Source organism: Delphinus delphis, chromosome 6 (genome assembly GCF_949987515.2).
Source record: "Delphinus delphis chromosome 6, mDelDel1.2, whole genome shotgun sequence".
Lineage (NCBI taxonomy): Eukaryota > Metazoa > Chordata > Mammalia > Artiodactyla > Delphinidae > Delphinus > Delphinus delphis.
The window spans coordinates 49430367-49446830 of record NC_082688.1 but is presented as its reverse complement, the minus strand read 5'-3'; the positions used below and the strand labels follow the sequence as shown (position 1 = coordinate 49446830).

General features: G+C 36.6%; 2 protein-coding genes across 5 annotated transcripts in view; one reads left to right on the top strand and one right to left on the bottom strand.

Moving 5' to 3' along the window:
* PTAR1 (protein prenyltransferase alpha subunit repeat containing 1) overlaps nucleotides 1–3200 on the bottom strand; it is a 48107-nt gene extending 44907 nt beyond the window's left edge. Inside the window, exon 1 of the mRNA XM_060014641.1 lies at nucleotides 3033–3200. Coding sequence (XP_059870624.1) covers nucleotides 3033–3118 — 86 coding nt within the window. The 5' untranslated portion in view covers nucleotides 3119–3200. The remainder of the gene's footprint in view (nucleotides 1–3032) is intronic.
* Nucleotides 3201–3264: 64 nt separating this feature from the next.
* The window catches only part of CFAP95 (cilia and flagella associated protein 95), a 123422-nt gene continuing 110222 nt past the window's right edge, over nucleotides 3265–16464 (top strand). For 2 of the 4 annotated variants that reach the window (XM_060013427.1, XM_060013425.1), the window contains exons 1-2: nucleotides 3265–3333; nucleotides 8668–8774. The gene's annotated coding sequence lies outside the window, so the exon portion shown is untranslated. Of the gene's footprint in view, nucleotides 3392–8667; nucleotides 8775–16464 lie in introns of all 4 variants that reach the window. The other 2 variants (XM_060013426.1, XM_060013424.1) reach the window with 1 other exon arrangement.

Here is a 16464-nt window from a genome sequence, read left to right as displayed (position 1 = left end):
AATAAAACTTCAAATTTAGATCTTCTTTCGCACTAGCCACATTTCAAGCACTCAATAGCTATATATGGCTAGTGGTTACCATTTGGACAGGACAGATAAAGAACATTTCCAACATCACAGATATTTCTGAGGGCCTTGAGTACAAGAACTGTATTTTATACTTCTTCCTATTCCATACTGTGAAGATGGTAGCTACATAAACAGTGAGAGTTCAATAAATATTACAGAGTAATAAAAAATAATAACTTTCTGGATAAGAGAACTTTGACATGACCCTAATTACACTGTAAATAGCTGTCCTCCACACTAGCACAGCATCTGTACATTAAGCTAATACCTGTCGCTGGGTCAAGCCTTCAGTTATTTTTCCAAAGTATTCTCTAGGAGTCAACCACACAAACAACATTTGCATGGTATTTTTCAGTTTATAAAGTGCTTCACATTCATCATTCAGTTGGCCAATATATTTCCTAAGGAACACAGGGATTCAGGTTAAGTCTACTATTTACCTAGTGGCAACTAAGTGCAAGACACTGTGTGAGGTGATTTTCCTCATCAGCCTCTAGAGCCCATGCTCTGCAACAAGAGAAGCCACCGCAATGAGAAGCCCGCGCACTGCAACAAAGAATAGCCCCCGCTCACCACAACTAGAGAAAGCCTGCACGCAGCAATGAAGACCCAACGCAGTCAAAAATAAATAAATTAATTTAAAAAAAAAAGAGAGAAAGCAGAAACAGGCTGAGAAAGGGTAACCTATCCATACCCACCAGTAACAAAATCCACATTTCACCCATTATATCTTCAACTCCTACTGGCTAGAAATTTCCAGAGACAAAGTCAATATATTTACTGTAGTAGATGCTGGCTAATAAAATTATGATCTATCTTGTATTTGTAGAAAAGAGGAAAACAAAAAGAATAAAAAACTTTCTTTTATAATACTGAAAAGTGTAATTAGGTACTAACTTTGAAGGTAAATGATGCCTTTTTCTTTTAACTAGAAATAGAGCATATGTATTTTGGAAGTAAAAGGGTTAGATGAGGGGAGGAAGTATGAGCGATTTTGAAAAGTCCAAATTATAAGACATTTTAAAAGACGCATTGTAATATTACTGGAGATATTGCTACTGTAGGGAATATGTACTAAAATATAGCTGAAGATTAATATTAAACAATGAGTTAAACTATTTAAAATTTTCAGATCTATATCATTATTTCATATTTTTTCAAATGCTCAAATTATTTCAAACTTTAAAAAATACTGAATGACCCAAATGTTTATTAATAATTATAAGTTATGCACTGGCACAGAGCACATTGATGAGATCTCATAAAAAATGCGATTGGGGGGGCATTAAAGTCCTTTATGAGTTTCAATAAATATGATCCAGAAGAACTGGGATGTGTTCCAAACTGCACTGTGTCAACCTGCCAGGCCAATGAACACTCAAACTTAAGTTTTTTCAAATATGAAATACTGATGCTTTTCTAGTCTACTTCAAAGAAGACAAACTAAGATGATTACTGTACTTATTAGACTTCTTTCTAACCTCCTCAATTTCTTTAAGAAAAATAACCCCAAATGATGAGAAAATAGTCATTTCATTTGTCCAACTTTTTTTTTTTTTTTTGAGAATGTCTCTTATTTGCACTAAAGCTCTCATTCTCAAAAGGGGACTGAAAGACTGATATACAACAAGGCATCAAAGCATTCTTTAGAAGGCCCAGTGCCCACTATGGTTACTGCCAGGAAATCATTCCAAACACTCTCATTCTGAAAAAGGCAGCAGTCACAAGGGGAAAGGAAGTGGACGCTGTCAGAGGTGGCAGGTGTGTTTTGAGGCCAGCAGTGTCTTGTTTTTAATGAGGCACAGTTGCAGGTCTCCAACTGTGTGCCACGAGGGAGCAAGACATCTGAGGGCATCACCTTGAAGGAAAAGAACACTTCATTTAGATGAAGGTTTGGCACCTCTTTTCAGCGGAAAAGCTTAAGGAGTTAGAATGCTTAAAAAGAATAATTCATGCGTTCCAGTTTAAAGAATAAAATATTTTTTAAAAAAACAAAACTCCATAAGCAATTAGGTAAAGTGAAAACAATGTAAAACTGGATTCCATGTTTCTTTCTCTTGAGGGAAGGAGGGATGAAGGGAGGATGGATAGGAAAATAGCTACACTCTTGCTTCTTCCTTACTCTTTTGTACAATGTGTAGATATATCTCTTCTTTAATAGCTTCTTTTTCGTTACATAAAAGCAGAAGTATCAGACAGAATACAGTCTCTTACCGGATCTTCCCGGAGTACTCCAAGTAAAATGGAAAGGAAGGAGGGAAAGATACATGTGTCAGTTCTGTGGTGTCCTACTTAAAGAGGGCAGCAGCGTTTGAATAAAAAAACAATTAATATGCTCCCTGTAACTATGAATCAGCTAATGCTAAAAAGTGTCGAGGTTTCATGTGCTTCCCACCAGACCCAACCTGTGTCTACAGAAGCTACTCTCTTGAGAATGCCCTGTTCACCTTCAAAACAAAATGTTTCATCGAAGTTCCTCTACAATTTTGGGACAGGTGAGGCGAAAGTCAAAAGCAGCCTCAAGCTACCTTCGGCTAGTAAACTAAGGGGGTTTTGGCCCATGGAGAATAAGATGATCAGTAACCCCTTCTTACCAAGGTCCGGGATGAACCTCAAAAGAGTTGTGTTAACAAAGCACATACAGACCCACACCGTGTACCTTAAACGGATGTGGGACGTGGACACACGGGTGAAGTCTTTCGAGTTTCGTGAACTCCTGGGAAAGGGGTGGGAGGGAGGTCACTTCTAAGGACTCGCCCGAGAGCTTGTTCCGGTAGCGGAAAGCTGGCCCCGCGGCGGCCGACAACTATCGGGCCCCGACCCAGCTGCGTCGGCTCTTGTGAGCAGCGCAGCGGGTCAAGACCTGCAGTCCGAGGTCGGCTCGAGGCTTGGCCCCGCCCCCTCCCGCCCCCGACGACCCCCGGAGGCGGCGGAGGCGGGGGCACCGCCGGCGCGCGACTCACATGTGCGGGTTCCTCCTGAAGGCGTTGGTGATGTCCTTCACCACCCGCTGCACCAGCACCGCCACCTCCTCGCTCGTCTCGGCCATGTTGGCGGCGTCCGCGGCGGCTCGGGAGCGCCTCCGGGAGAGCGCCGAGCCACCCGCGGGAGTTCCCGGGGAGCGCGCGCGTGAGCGCCGGTTTGGCCGCGCCCCTGCCCCCGCCGTGGAGGCCGCCGCCGAGCACTTCCGGGTCAGCCCGCGGTCGGCTGGTGTGTGGTCCCTGACGAGGCTGAGGCTGGCAGCTTGGTCCCTGACTTCCTCTCGTAAGCGAGTTTCTAAGCGCCCGAGAAGATGCTGCAGACTCATTTGCAGTTTCCTCAGGTTGCTGTATTACACTTTTTATTTTAGTTTCTGGTCTACTGGGGACCGAGGAGGGAGGGGTCCTAAGGTCACTCCCAGAGCCAGGGTCTGGCCTGAATACCCTGCCCAGAGCACCCGTCCTCAGCTGTTCTGGAAAGGAGCCAGTCCCAGAATGCTCCTGGAGGAAAGTTTAACCGAGAGTGAAGATCCTCTTAAGCAGTTAGTCCCTTGGCGTTCTGAGAGCTTGTTCCCTGTATTTTCTTAGTTGGAGGGATGAGGCCGTCCAGAGACACCCTTGGCGGAATGAGGCCCAGTCGGACCGTATTGGTGACTTCAAGCTTTTGTACCTGCGTGCCAATTTCGGCCACTAAGCAGATGCTTTCAAAAAGTTAATTTAAAAAATTTAATAAATGGATTAAAGGAAGAAAAAGGAAAGGAAAGGAAAAGTTATTTGCTCTCTCCATATAGGGAGTAGAAGTACAGAGGTATTTTTTAGATTTTCTACATCGAGTGTACCTTGCTTTGCACGTCATTTGGTGTCCTATGAACGTTGCGTGTTAGTTTTGGAGTTAAAAAACCAAGTCCCTGGCAAGGTTTGCTCTTAATAGCTATTTGCCTTGCTACAAATAATTTTTATAAGAAAAACTGGCTTTCTAGTCCATTTGGATTTTGAAATGCTGTAATTCAAATTTTCATGTATCAGATTTTCTTTCAACCTCTGTGTTAGAAAAAATCCAGCTGCTTTTGTTTCTTTTTACTTAATCCTTGAAGTCTTTTAGAAACTTTTTTTTTTAAAGCAAACTCAATGTTTAAACATATGTAGAACATTTGAAGTAGGGTTGATGATTGTGAGAGTAAAAACCATCCACTGGATGCAAAATTATAAAGCAGTGAATGAGAAATATAAATTATATTCAGTGGTCGATACTCCTATGGGCACGTTTAGAAAGGCTACACCTGCTGTATGGACTTTGGCCTTCTGGTTTTAAAAGAAATGAGCTAGAAGTTTCATAAAATTACAGAAAAGCAAGATGGACAGGTTTGATTTAGTAAAGTCAAACAAACCTTAACATATTGACAAGTTCTCAAATGAGTCAGTGGAGTGAATTTGTGTTTAGATTCCAGGGCCAAAGACAACTTCAAATGTCCTAATTACTCTTAAAATGTAGTCAGTTCTGAAATGGTTTGAGTTCACTGATAAGTCTTCTTCCTATTCTATTAATCAGAGCCTTGCATCCTTTCCTGATAAAAGTGGGAAATAAATCCTGACTTCTGGGGCAGAGCTTAAAGGACACACTCAGAAATATGACATTTTTTTCAAAGAATTTATTTTTATCTTAAAAATTAGTGTGATTTTTGTATTTCACTCTAATATATTTAACAGGAAAAACAACAGCAACAGCAAACTTTATTCCCAAATCTTGAAGTGAAATTGATGTTCCAGGAAGATAACATCCTATATGATTCGGTGTGTCCCCTTCCAACACACACACATACACAGACACAGACACACACACACACACACACACACACACACACACTACCTTCATTTGAAAGGTGTGAATTATATGTCTCATGTTTCTTCTAAGAATTCACAAATTGTTTCACCCAATTATTAAAGATCTGCTATGTTTAGAACTTGAATTTTTTATAGTTAGAGCATACTAGGACTGTGACCCAATCCCCTTATTTTGCTGATAAGAAAGCTGAGGTTCAAAGGAGAATTGAAATTCATGTGACTTTAATAATGATATGTTTATAAGAATAGGATATGATGAATTTAGCATGATTTTGTTGAAGAATTCAAAGATTTATTTTCAGGGATCTGCAAAATACACTTACTAATAATGAAATATTTTAAATAGCTTAAATGCCCAACTTTGGGGATTGATTAAATTACAGTAAATCTATATGATAAAATACTGTTTAGTCATTTAAAAGCTCATTGTAACTAGGAGAATATGTAGCAAATGCTTAGGAGGAAGTATATTTATAGGAGAATTTTATTTTCTAAGTAACACGAAGAACAAAATAAAATTTTTGTAATATAAGAAGTTTTTTAAAGTATATGTTAATAAAAACATGGATATATTTATTTGTTAATTAGCCAACTCTTATGCATAATAATTTTCTTAGAGATTGATTTTTAAGCAACCATAACTCGCTTAAAATTTAATCTCCCCAAAATCATTCCTTTCATATTTTAGAAGACTATTTGATGATGGAGGAAAAGGTAGATATATAATGACAAAAACAAGTACCAAAACAGCATACAAGACAATTATATATGTAATCGAGAAGGACCCCATGGGGCCTTCCCAGGACAGGCCTTCCCCCATATCCTCTGCTTTAGCTCCTCTATGAAGTACCTAGATAGTAGTATTTGATGCAAATTTCCTGAGTTGTTTTCCAGATGTGAACATCCTCCCACCCCCCTCACCAAATGGAAGAAACTACTTGACCTTGAGCACATAGCCCCAGGCCTCCTGGAGCTTAAGGACTGATAATGTTAACCCTTGTGACACCACCCTGCTACCTCACCTCCAGCCAATCAGAGAACTATGCATAAGCTGATCACATACCCTGCAACCCCCCCTCCCTCACCTGGCTTTTAAAAGTGCTTTGCAGAAACCCTTTGGGGAGCTCAGGGCTTTTTAGGGCCTGAGCCACCTCATCTCCTTGCATGGCCTTGCAGTAAACCTTTCTCTGCTCCACACTCCGAAGTTTCAGTTTGTTTGGCCTCACTATGCATTGAGCACACGAACTTGCATTAACATATATATATGTTGACAAAAAATTATTCAATAGTTGATCTAAGAAAGAAATGGAAAATTTTATTCAAGCCAACCTGAGGATTATAACCCAGGAGATAGTCTTTCAGGAAGCTCTGAGAACTGTTCCACTTATTAGAGTTCAATGCACAGTTATATAAGTTTTTGAGACAAGGTGTGATACGTCAAATAATGTATCATTGACAGTTTACACAATCCAGATCTACACATACAAAGCGAGTAGTGGTCATGGGTTATCATGGCCCCTTACAATATTAAGAAGGAAGGTTATTTTCTTTCTGAAGGAGTTGTGACTGTTTGTGAGGTTAAGAAGGAACATTATCTCCTAAGGAGGTCTGGCTAACACAAATTCACAACACATGCTAAAGGGGAGGGAGGAAGCCCAACCAGGCAAAGAAAAATTTTATGTTTAAACTTTTCTCATCTTGCCATAAAAAATGAATTTTATTTCATCATATACAAAACAAATTGTACATAATATAAATATAATTATATATATAAGTATTAGACTGGGATGGTATAAACTAAAATGTTAACAATGGTTATCTCCATATGATAGAACTACTAGAGATAATTAAGACCTATAAATATACATTCTTTATATTACTCTGGTTGTTCCAGACTTTCTACAATGAAAAACCTAATGTATGTGTTGAGGGCACTGGTGGTTTTAATGACAGACCTAGTACAGTTGACTCTTGAACAACATGAGAATTTGGGGAGCTGACCCTCCACGCAGTCAAAAATCTGAGTATAATTTACAGTAAGCCCTCCATATCCCTGGTTCCAATTCCTCCTTTTCTGTGGTTCAGTATCTGGGGATTCAGCCAAACCTGGATCACAGTACTGTAGTATTTACTATTGAAAAAAAAATTTGTGTATAAGTGGACCTGTACAGTTTAAACTCTTGTTGTAAAATGGTACAGATGAACCTGTTTGCAGGCTGAAATAGAGACACAGATGTTGAGAAAAAAACGTATGGACACCAAGGGGGGAAAGCGGGGTGGGGTGGTGGGATGAATTGGGAGGTTGAGATTGATATCTATACACTAATATGTATAAAATAGATAACTAATAAGAACCTGCTGTATAAAAAATAAAATAAAATTCAAATAAAATCAATAAACGGCAAAAAAAATAACTTATTTTTCAAGGGTCAACTGTAATTACCTTTGTGCAGAGTTGTAGATGACCTTATAATCTGTTTTCATCTTTGCTCTGTATTATCACTTTTATCACTATGATGTGTCATTTATTTACTCCATTATTTGGATTGAAGTCCATTTTACTATGGTAACATTATGCAAGATAGAGTGTAAATAGTACTAAACATGTTTTTACCATGTGCTATTATTACAAAAACAAGTTTATTTCCTCCATTAAAATAATTAAGTGCTCAATTTTAAGTGCTTCATTATAATATTACCATTGTGACTAAATATATACTTATAGTATACCAAACCTCAACCTTAATCACTCCTAAAATTTAAAATCAAAGAACTTACAAAGAAATAGGAGAAGGGAAATATAATACTAGTCAAGAAGTCACAATATCAATGTCTTTTTATGAATTCTTAAGAAAAATCAGTAGGAGTAATGTTATCTGTAAAGTTTTTATTAAAAACCATTTCAAGAAAAGGAATAGAAATTAATAAATGAATTTAAAAAGACATGTACATTAAACTTAGGGGAGTTTTGGTATACATCTTGCCTCAGTGTGTGTAGGTTTATTTTCCCAAATACAAAACTTCATGTATGATCAAGAACTATTTTTTTTAAAGTCACAAAATCATGAATTGCAAATGACATCTATTCTTGTACTTAGTTGATATATCTAGTACTTCATTATTCTTTTCTATTGTTACTATTTATTTATAATTAAAGTATCATTGATTTACAATATTGTGTTAGTTTTGGGTGTACAGGAAAGTGATTCAGTTATATATATATATATACACACATATATATATTTTTTTCAGATTATTTTCCATTATAGGTTATTATAAGATATTGAATATTGTTCCCTGTAATACTTCACTATTATAATTGTTGAGATAAAGATAAGAAAATGCATGTGATAGCACCTTTAAACTGGGAAGCACTATACAAATTATTACTTATTTCTATGAGTTGACACAACATCATTACAGGTAAATCAGTATTAAAACACAATAGTAAAATAAGATGAAGCTTAATACAACTTTCAAAATGAAACTCTATTGTTTAATATTCTAAAGAGAATTATACTGCTATTACAATTAATTTCCCAATCAAAACATGAACTTTTTTTAACCAGACAAAGTAGGTAAATGTTATAAAGATGCTTATCATGACAGTGACTTTAAATGATCAGTTAGTACTGATGTTGGAATCCATGATGATAGAGGAATGAAGATACTAGTTGCATAATATGGTTTTTGTTGCTGAGTAACTGGTTTATTTTTCTTGACATTTGATAGTTCCAAACTGTCATCCTTTTCCTTTATCCTCTTCTCCCTACCACAGAGGCCCAGGAAACCCATGATGTAATCTTCAGAAAAGAACAGGAGAAAATGTCTGGAGAGAAAGAGAGCCAATCCAGGCCTTGCATGTGGAAACAGCTAGGGAGATGGGTATGTCTCTATGATGGATTCAATGTTTCTCATGTACTGAAGATGTCAAATTTTTCTAGGAATTTCTTAGTAATATGCAATTTAGTGGATGACTAAGGGAAAGAAGTATCCTAATATGAGTACATTCTTAAGGAGTTATTTTTTTGCTTTGCGTTTTTCTTATTCTTCAGTGTAAATATGACAATCATGTAATAGACTTAGGTTAAAAAATCATAACTGAAAATTTAGGAAAGTAGTAAAAGCTTCATTTTTACTACCAAAGAGGTTTAGTTGAGACTTCTTCGGTAACTGCCTAAAAGTAAGACAGAGCTATATCTCCTCTTCTTTCATCTCACTTCTTAAGCTAATTTTTCAACTCAGAAATTTTATAATAAAAATATACCATATTTCTTAGTTTATTCCTATTTCCATGTTTTAAGCCACCTCTGACACTTATCAAAATTAACAACAGGCCAAAATCACCCATAGGAAATGATGAACTTTCTTTGTTAAATGTTGAATTATGCCCTAACTTGTAGTATAGTATTTATAGAGACTGACAGTCTGAGTTTTAGGAAGGAATGCCAAAGAGTAACTCCCCAATTAACATCTTCTGGCTTTAGGCACTTGAATTTCTATGGTAAGTCTGCAAAATCACCATTAGTGTGCAAAAAAGAACAGTGCAAAATGTTGTGTATTGGGTTCATAGGAGGAGAAGGTTAAATACCACCTCTGAGGGATGAAACTCCAAGTAATTGTACTTATTTATTCCACAAATTGTAATGAATGTTACTGTGTTTAAGACATTGTGCTTGCTGCTAGGTATACGGTGGTGAGAAAAACAGACATTATTCTTGCCTTCTTGTAGGACTTACCATCTAATGGAAGAGACACACAATATTCAAGTAAACAGAAAAATGTATAATGAAAAATTGTAATACATGGCACAAAAGGTAAAAGCAAGGCACCATGCTAGATGATAACAGTGTGGAGTAAGAGCAGAGCTTTAGACAGTGTGGTCAGGGAAACCTATTCCAGGTGGTGATATTTAAGCTGAGACCTGAAAGATAAGAAGGAACCAGCCCTGTGAAAAGCAGGGGAAGAGCCTCATCACTAGTGGAAACAGTATGTGTGAAGTCCTTAAGAAGAAGAGAGTTTACATAGCATGTCTCAGAAATTGAAAGAAGGCCAAGCTAATAACTTTTACTGACCTGAAAGTGTTTGTAAAGTGATTTCAGATTTAGTATTGCTTTCACCTGGATGTCAGCTATGAGCATGATTGCTTAGTTCCAATTTTTCTTACTTTCTGTATCCTCTTTTTTCTTTTTTGTACCACACTGAACAGCTCACCAAGGACAGCTCATGTCACATGGTTACATGGTGTCCCATGGTCAGGTATTTAGTCATGAAGCCCAGTAGCAAACCCAGAACTGTTTCTCAAAAGGCTAATATTTATCAATAGTAGAGGACAGGCTTTTTTCCAAAACCCTAAGAGTGTTGCCATGACATTTAAAAAAAATTTTTGCTACCACTGGATCTTCTCGGTCATATGGCCCCAAATCAGCTTGCATGGAAGCTCTGGGATCCACTCAGAACTATGAGTTACTCAGTCAATTATTCCAACTAGAACATTTGAATAGACTACATATTGCCTCCTGAATCTAAAGTGGCCCATGTGTCTCTCAGTGGTAGAGTGTACAAGATGAAGCAACTTGTCCTTCACGTTGATAGAAATATTGTGACATGCCTGACATGCCCCAGACTACTGGACTCTTAGAAGTTTCACTATCATGACAGGCCCCTGAATGTTTTAAGAACTTATCTAGCATCCTCTGTCATGTATGTGTTTTGCCAAGGCATGTAGCATATTTGTTACTACACATGAAGTCAAATACCTAAAAGGAAAAAAGGACTAAAGCTCTCATTATATACTCAAGACTCTTGTATTTTTTCCTTGTAGCATATATTAAATGCAATTAACAGTTGTCTAATTAGTTCAATATCTTTATCATTCTATAGAATGTAACTCCACAAGGGCTAGAACCCTATTTTTCCTGTTCAGTGTTGTGTATCTGTACCTTGCCTTGCATATAATGGGCTCTCAATTAATATGTAAATGTATGGATAGATGAATGAAAGAAAAGAAATGGAAAAAAATAAGAAAGGATAGAATAGCCAACATGTAGCATAGATAAAGAAACTGTAGAGGAACTCACCTAGGAATTTAGTTAGAGGCTGAATCGTGAGGAAACTTGAGACCATATTTTGGCAGTTGAAATTTTTCTGAAAGGGTTGCAGGGAGCCGTTGAAGGGGTTTATGCTTCTCTGTTGAAATCCACCCATTTTTCAAGGGTGCTCTCCTTACTTTATACTATGTTTAGTTATGCATACATACGTAAATTGAGCACACACATGTATCTATACATACACAGTTCTTAGTTTTATCACATAATAAAATGAGGGAATCCATTTCATCTTTGTTTTCCTAGTACCTGGCATATTACCTGAACATAGTAAGCACTTCAGCATTTGTCAAATGAACAAATAAAGGCCCAGTTCAAATACCACTTCTCTACTTTAATTAAATTACCTCTTAGAATTAACTCATTTACAGGAACAGTTATGCTATCTGACCCCCTTAAAAATCTCAGTGTGCTGTGGACCTGCACTTAGGGTAAAGAGGTCTATGGCATAGGTTTGCATAATTACTCTTATTTAAACAGGTTATTTTATTAAAGAGTTTATTTTATTTACACAGTAAGTTATTAAACAGTATTAATTATTTACCAGTATTTTATTTAAACAATACATTTATGTCTTGTTACTTTAAAGTGGTGACAAAACAAGTTTCTTTCAGATTTTACTTTTGCATTATATACAAAGGAACTATTAACTTTTTACTTGTTTTTAAGGGACCATATATTTTATAGATAGGATTAATCCTATCTTTAAAATAGTTTTTTTGTTTCTGGTCTTTACTTGTACATTTGCCAAGTTTATGAAGTCTATTGTCATTCGGCACAATCATTCATTTGAAGTGTACATAAAAAAGAAATTTGGCGTAAAGCCACAAATCATTAGTTGATGGATTTTTAACTAATAAAGAAAGTAAGGTGTTTAACTCTAAGAAATTTCAACATACAACCACATTGACAGCAGAGATTTCTATCTAGATTCATACAACAGTCTTACTGAGATGTTTTTGGATTTGTTACATGTAAGTCACTAATCACAAATAAAGCAAAAGTTGATTTTTGTGTGTGTATTATGACAACATATTTTATTTGCAGGTAAGATTTTTAAAAATATTTTTTCATTTTTTTATTGAGATATAATTGACATATAGCACTGTATAAGTTTAAGGTGTACAACATAATGATTTGACCTACATACATCATGAAATGATTACTACAGTAGGTTTAGTGAACATCCATCATCTCAGATAGACACAAAATTAAAGAAATAGAAAAAAAAAGTCTTTTTCCTTTTGATGAGAACACTTTGGATTTACTCTTTTAACAACTTTCATTTATAACATACAGCAGTGTTAATTATCTTTATCAAATTGTACATTACATCCCAAGTACTTATTTATTTTATAATTGGAACTTTGTACTTTTGATTGCCTTCATCTAACTCTCCCTCCCTCCCACCCCTCACCTCTGTTGGCTGCAAATATGATCTCTTTTTTAATGAGTTTGTTTGTTTGTGTTTGAAGTATAATTGACCTGTAACACTACGTTAGTTCCTGGTACACAACGTAGTGATTCGATATTTCTCTACATTTTAAAATGATCACCACTAGTTGTCATCTGTCACCCTACAAAGATATTATATAACTATTGACTATACTCCCCACATTGTACATTTCATACTCGTGACTTTTTTTTTTTCAGTTCATGGCAGTTTATTTAATTTAAAAATAAAAACAGAAACAATAAAACAAAACAAAAATCAGTTTCCAATGAAAATACAAACACTTTGGGTGGTTATCCAGCTTTTTTTTTTTCCCTGTAGGCTATCCTGGGCTCAAACCAATCAAATGAATGAAAACCAGTTTTGATTGGAGCCATAAAGCATGTTGCACCAATTAAATATATTTATATATTTATATATATATTATATATATATATATATTATATATATATAAATATATACACCAATATATTATTATAATATGTTTGAAATGCCTTTCAGACCAATAAATAAAAAAGACAAATTCAAATTAAAAAGTCAACTTTTTATTACCAAAAAAAAAAAGAAATTAAAGTCACAACACAGATTAAAAAAAAAAGTGCAGTCAGGTTTCTCTTTTTTTCTTCATTTATTTTGTAACTGCAAGTTTGTACTTCTTAATGTCCCTCACTTATTTCCCTCCTCCCCCCACCCTTCTCCCCTCTGGTAAACACCTGTTTGTTCTCTGTATCTATGACATTGATTCTGTTTGGTTATGTTTGTTCATTTGTTTTTTAAATTCCACATGTAAGTGAAATCATATGGTATTTGTCTTTCTCTGTCTGACTTATTTCACTTAGCACAATACCTCTAGGGCTATCCATGTCGTCACAAGTGGCAAGATTTCATTCTTTTTTATGGCTGAGTAATATTCCATTGTGAATATATAGCACATCTTCTTTATCCATTCATCTATTGTTGGGCACTTGGGTTGCTTCCATATCTTGGCTATTGTAAATAAGGCTGCAATGAACATAGAAGTACATATATCCTTTCTAATTAGTGTTTTTGTTTTCTTTGGATAAATACCCGGGAGTAGAATTGCTGCATTGTATGGTAGTTCTATTTTTAGTTTTTTGAGGAATCTCCATACTGTTCTCCATAGTGGCTGCACCAGTTTACATTCCCACCAACAGTGCATGAGGGTGCCCTGTTTTCCACATCCTTGCCAACACTTATTTGTTGTCTTTTTGACAATAGCCATTCTGACAGGTGTGAGGTAGTATCTCATTGTAGTTTTGATTTGCACTTGGGGGTGGGGCTGGGTCCTGCATCCTCTGGTGGATGGTGCCAAGTCCCAGGGTGGCTGGAACCTTGGGGGGTCCTATAGCAGCCAGCCTACTGGTTGGTGGGGTTGTGTTCCCACCCAGCTAGCTTCCTGGCCCGGGGTGTCCCAGGACTGGTGCCCACCAGCTAGTGGGCAGGACTAGGTCCCAGCACTAATAAGCTAGAGGGAGGGTTCCAAAATGGCACTTACCAGCACCAGTGTACTTGTGGTGGGATGAGCTCCCTAAAAATGGCTGCTGCCAGCATCCATGTCCCTAGACTGAGTTTCAGCTGCCTTCTTCCTCTCCCAGAGGCTCTCCAAGATCAAGAAGTGGGTCTGACCCAGGCTGCCTTCAAATTACTGCTTATGCCCTTGGTCTTGAAGCATGTGAGATTTGTGTGTGCCCTTTAAGAGTGGAGTCTAGGGCTTCCCTGGTGGCGCAGTGGTTGAGAGTCCGCCTGCCGATGCAGGGGACACGGATTCGTGCCCCGGTCCGGGAAGATCCCACATGCCGCAGAGCAGCTGGGCCCGTGAGCCATGGCCGCTGAGCCTGCGCTTCCGGAGCCTGTGCTCCGCAACGGGAGAGGCCACAACAGTGAGAGGCCCGCTTACCGCAAAAAAAAAAAAAAAAAAAGAGTGGAGTCTATTTCTCATAGTCTTCTGGCTCTCCCCAAATCAAGCCTCACCGGCCTTCAAAGCCAAATGTTCTGGGGGCTCATCTTGCTATGTAGGACCTTGGGTCTGGGGAGCTCCTGATGTAGGGCTCAGACCCCTCACTCCTTGGGGAGAACCTCTGCAATTGTAATTATTCTCACATTTACGGGTTGCTCACCTGGGGGGTCTGGGTCTTGATTATACCATGTCTTTGCCCCTCCTACCCATTTCATGTGGTTCCTTCTTTATATTCTTAGAGAGATCTTCTTTATATTCTTGAGAAATCTTTTCTGATGGTTTTCAGGTCCCTCTCATGGATAATTGCTCGGTAAATAGTTGCAATTTTGGTGTGCCTGTGAGAGGAGATGAGCTCAGGGTCTTCCTACTCCACCACCTTGGTCACTCCCCCAAGATGTTTCATTCTTAACATGGGATCATGCAAAAATCTTGGGCAATAAATTAATAGAGATAATGTTTCTTTGCTTTATAATTTAATAAATAAAAGCAATGATTTAGCAACTGTAGAGTTTTTAACTGAACTAACCATTTATTAGCTATTAATGAGGTATTATAAGAAGGAATGTTAGTTGACTTTTATTCTTAACATGTGTTGAAGTATTTTATTAAAGTTAAAATGCCTCATTGTAAGGAAAATTGTAATGTAGAATTCTGAGGTTCTTATTCCGTTATTCCATTTTAGACTGAATGGCAAAAATTACCATCAATACATGCAGTATTGTCAGATATTTTAAATTACATTTTGTTTCATTATTCACTTAAATTTGTTTATTTTATAGGAAGCTAATTCACATGAAATTTATTATAAGATAGATTTACAAGGACATTCTTACCTTTCTATTTTCTCTTTTAGAAAAGCCTACATTTTCACCATGTTTAAATTGCATTATGCAATTGTGATTTCTTAGTGTTATGAAGAACGTAGTGAGGCTTAGCTGTCACATCGTGGACTGGTAAAAATGGCATCATGTAAATGCTGTTAACGTGGTTGTCAAAAGAATGAAAGATAAAAGGAACAGACAGAAAACTAATAACAGTTTAAACAGTTAAAACTGGATAACAGTTTACTGGAAAAAATTTATAGTTTCTATAGTTTAGTCATAATGAACAGGAATTACAAATATTGAACATAGTATAACTTTTCAAAAATTTTCCTTCCATTTCTTTTGCCACTTGACAGCAAGGAAATGAATTTTGAATTAAATACATAAGCTGTTGTATTCATGTGTATCTTATATTTTTAATGTAAGATGGAAAGCTGGCTTACAGCCACTTTTTTAATGCATAAAAGCAGTCTTAATGAATGCTAACAAAGTCGTACAGTCTTATGAATATTATTTGCTTGAAAACCTTCCTGTATTTCATAAACTCTAGCCAAAATGACTTTATGTGTTACTTGAGCAAATTTAATCCTGTGCTAATGAATATGTTCTTTATACAAAATTTCAAATAAAATATAAAAAATGTATTTCAGTTAAAATGATTTTATATTTTCCCCCCAATTTTTTGATAAGATTTAATTTTGACCAAGAGCAGGTCTAATCATATTGTACTTCAGGGCCCACAAAAGTCCACATCCATTTATAACTGTGTCAGAGTGAATTAGGTTTTTCATTGCCATTGATGACATACATTTGAGCCAACAGACCATACTTCAATAATAGAACCAACTAATATAAGCTATCTTTTAATCACTTTTTTCATTGTTAAAATCCTTAGGTAAGTCCATGAAACAGTGCCAACTCAATACCAACATCTAGAAAGGATTGGCTCTTTATTACTGGCTCTAACAGAGCTGACAGTTCTCTTTTATTTCAACAAGAAAAGTGTTTTTTCATAAATGCTTTTTTCTTTCAAGAAAAATGAGTGAATCCATTTTAGAAATTTATTTTATACTCTTCTTTAAAACTTAAAGAAATAATTATCTAAGGAGAGTCAGTCTGACTAGTGATAAACCTAAATTATAGAATTTTTTTTTTTTGTGGTACGTGGGCCTCTCACTGTTGTGGCCTCTCCCATTGCGGAGCACAGGCTCCG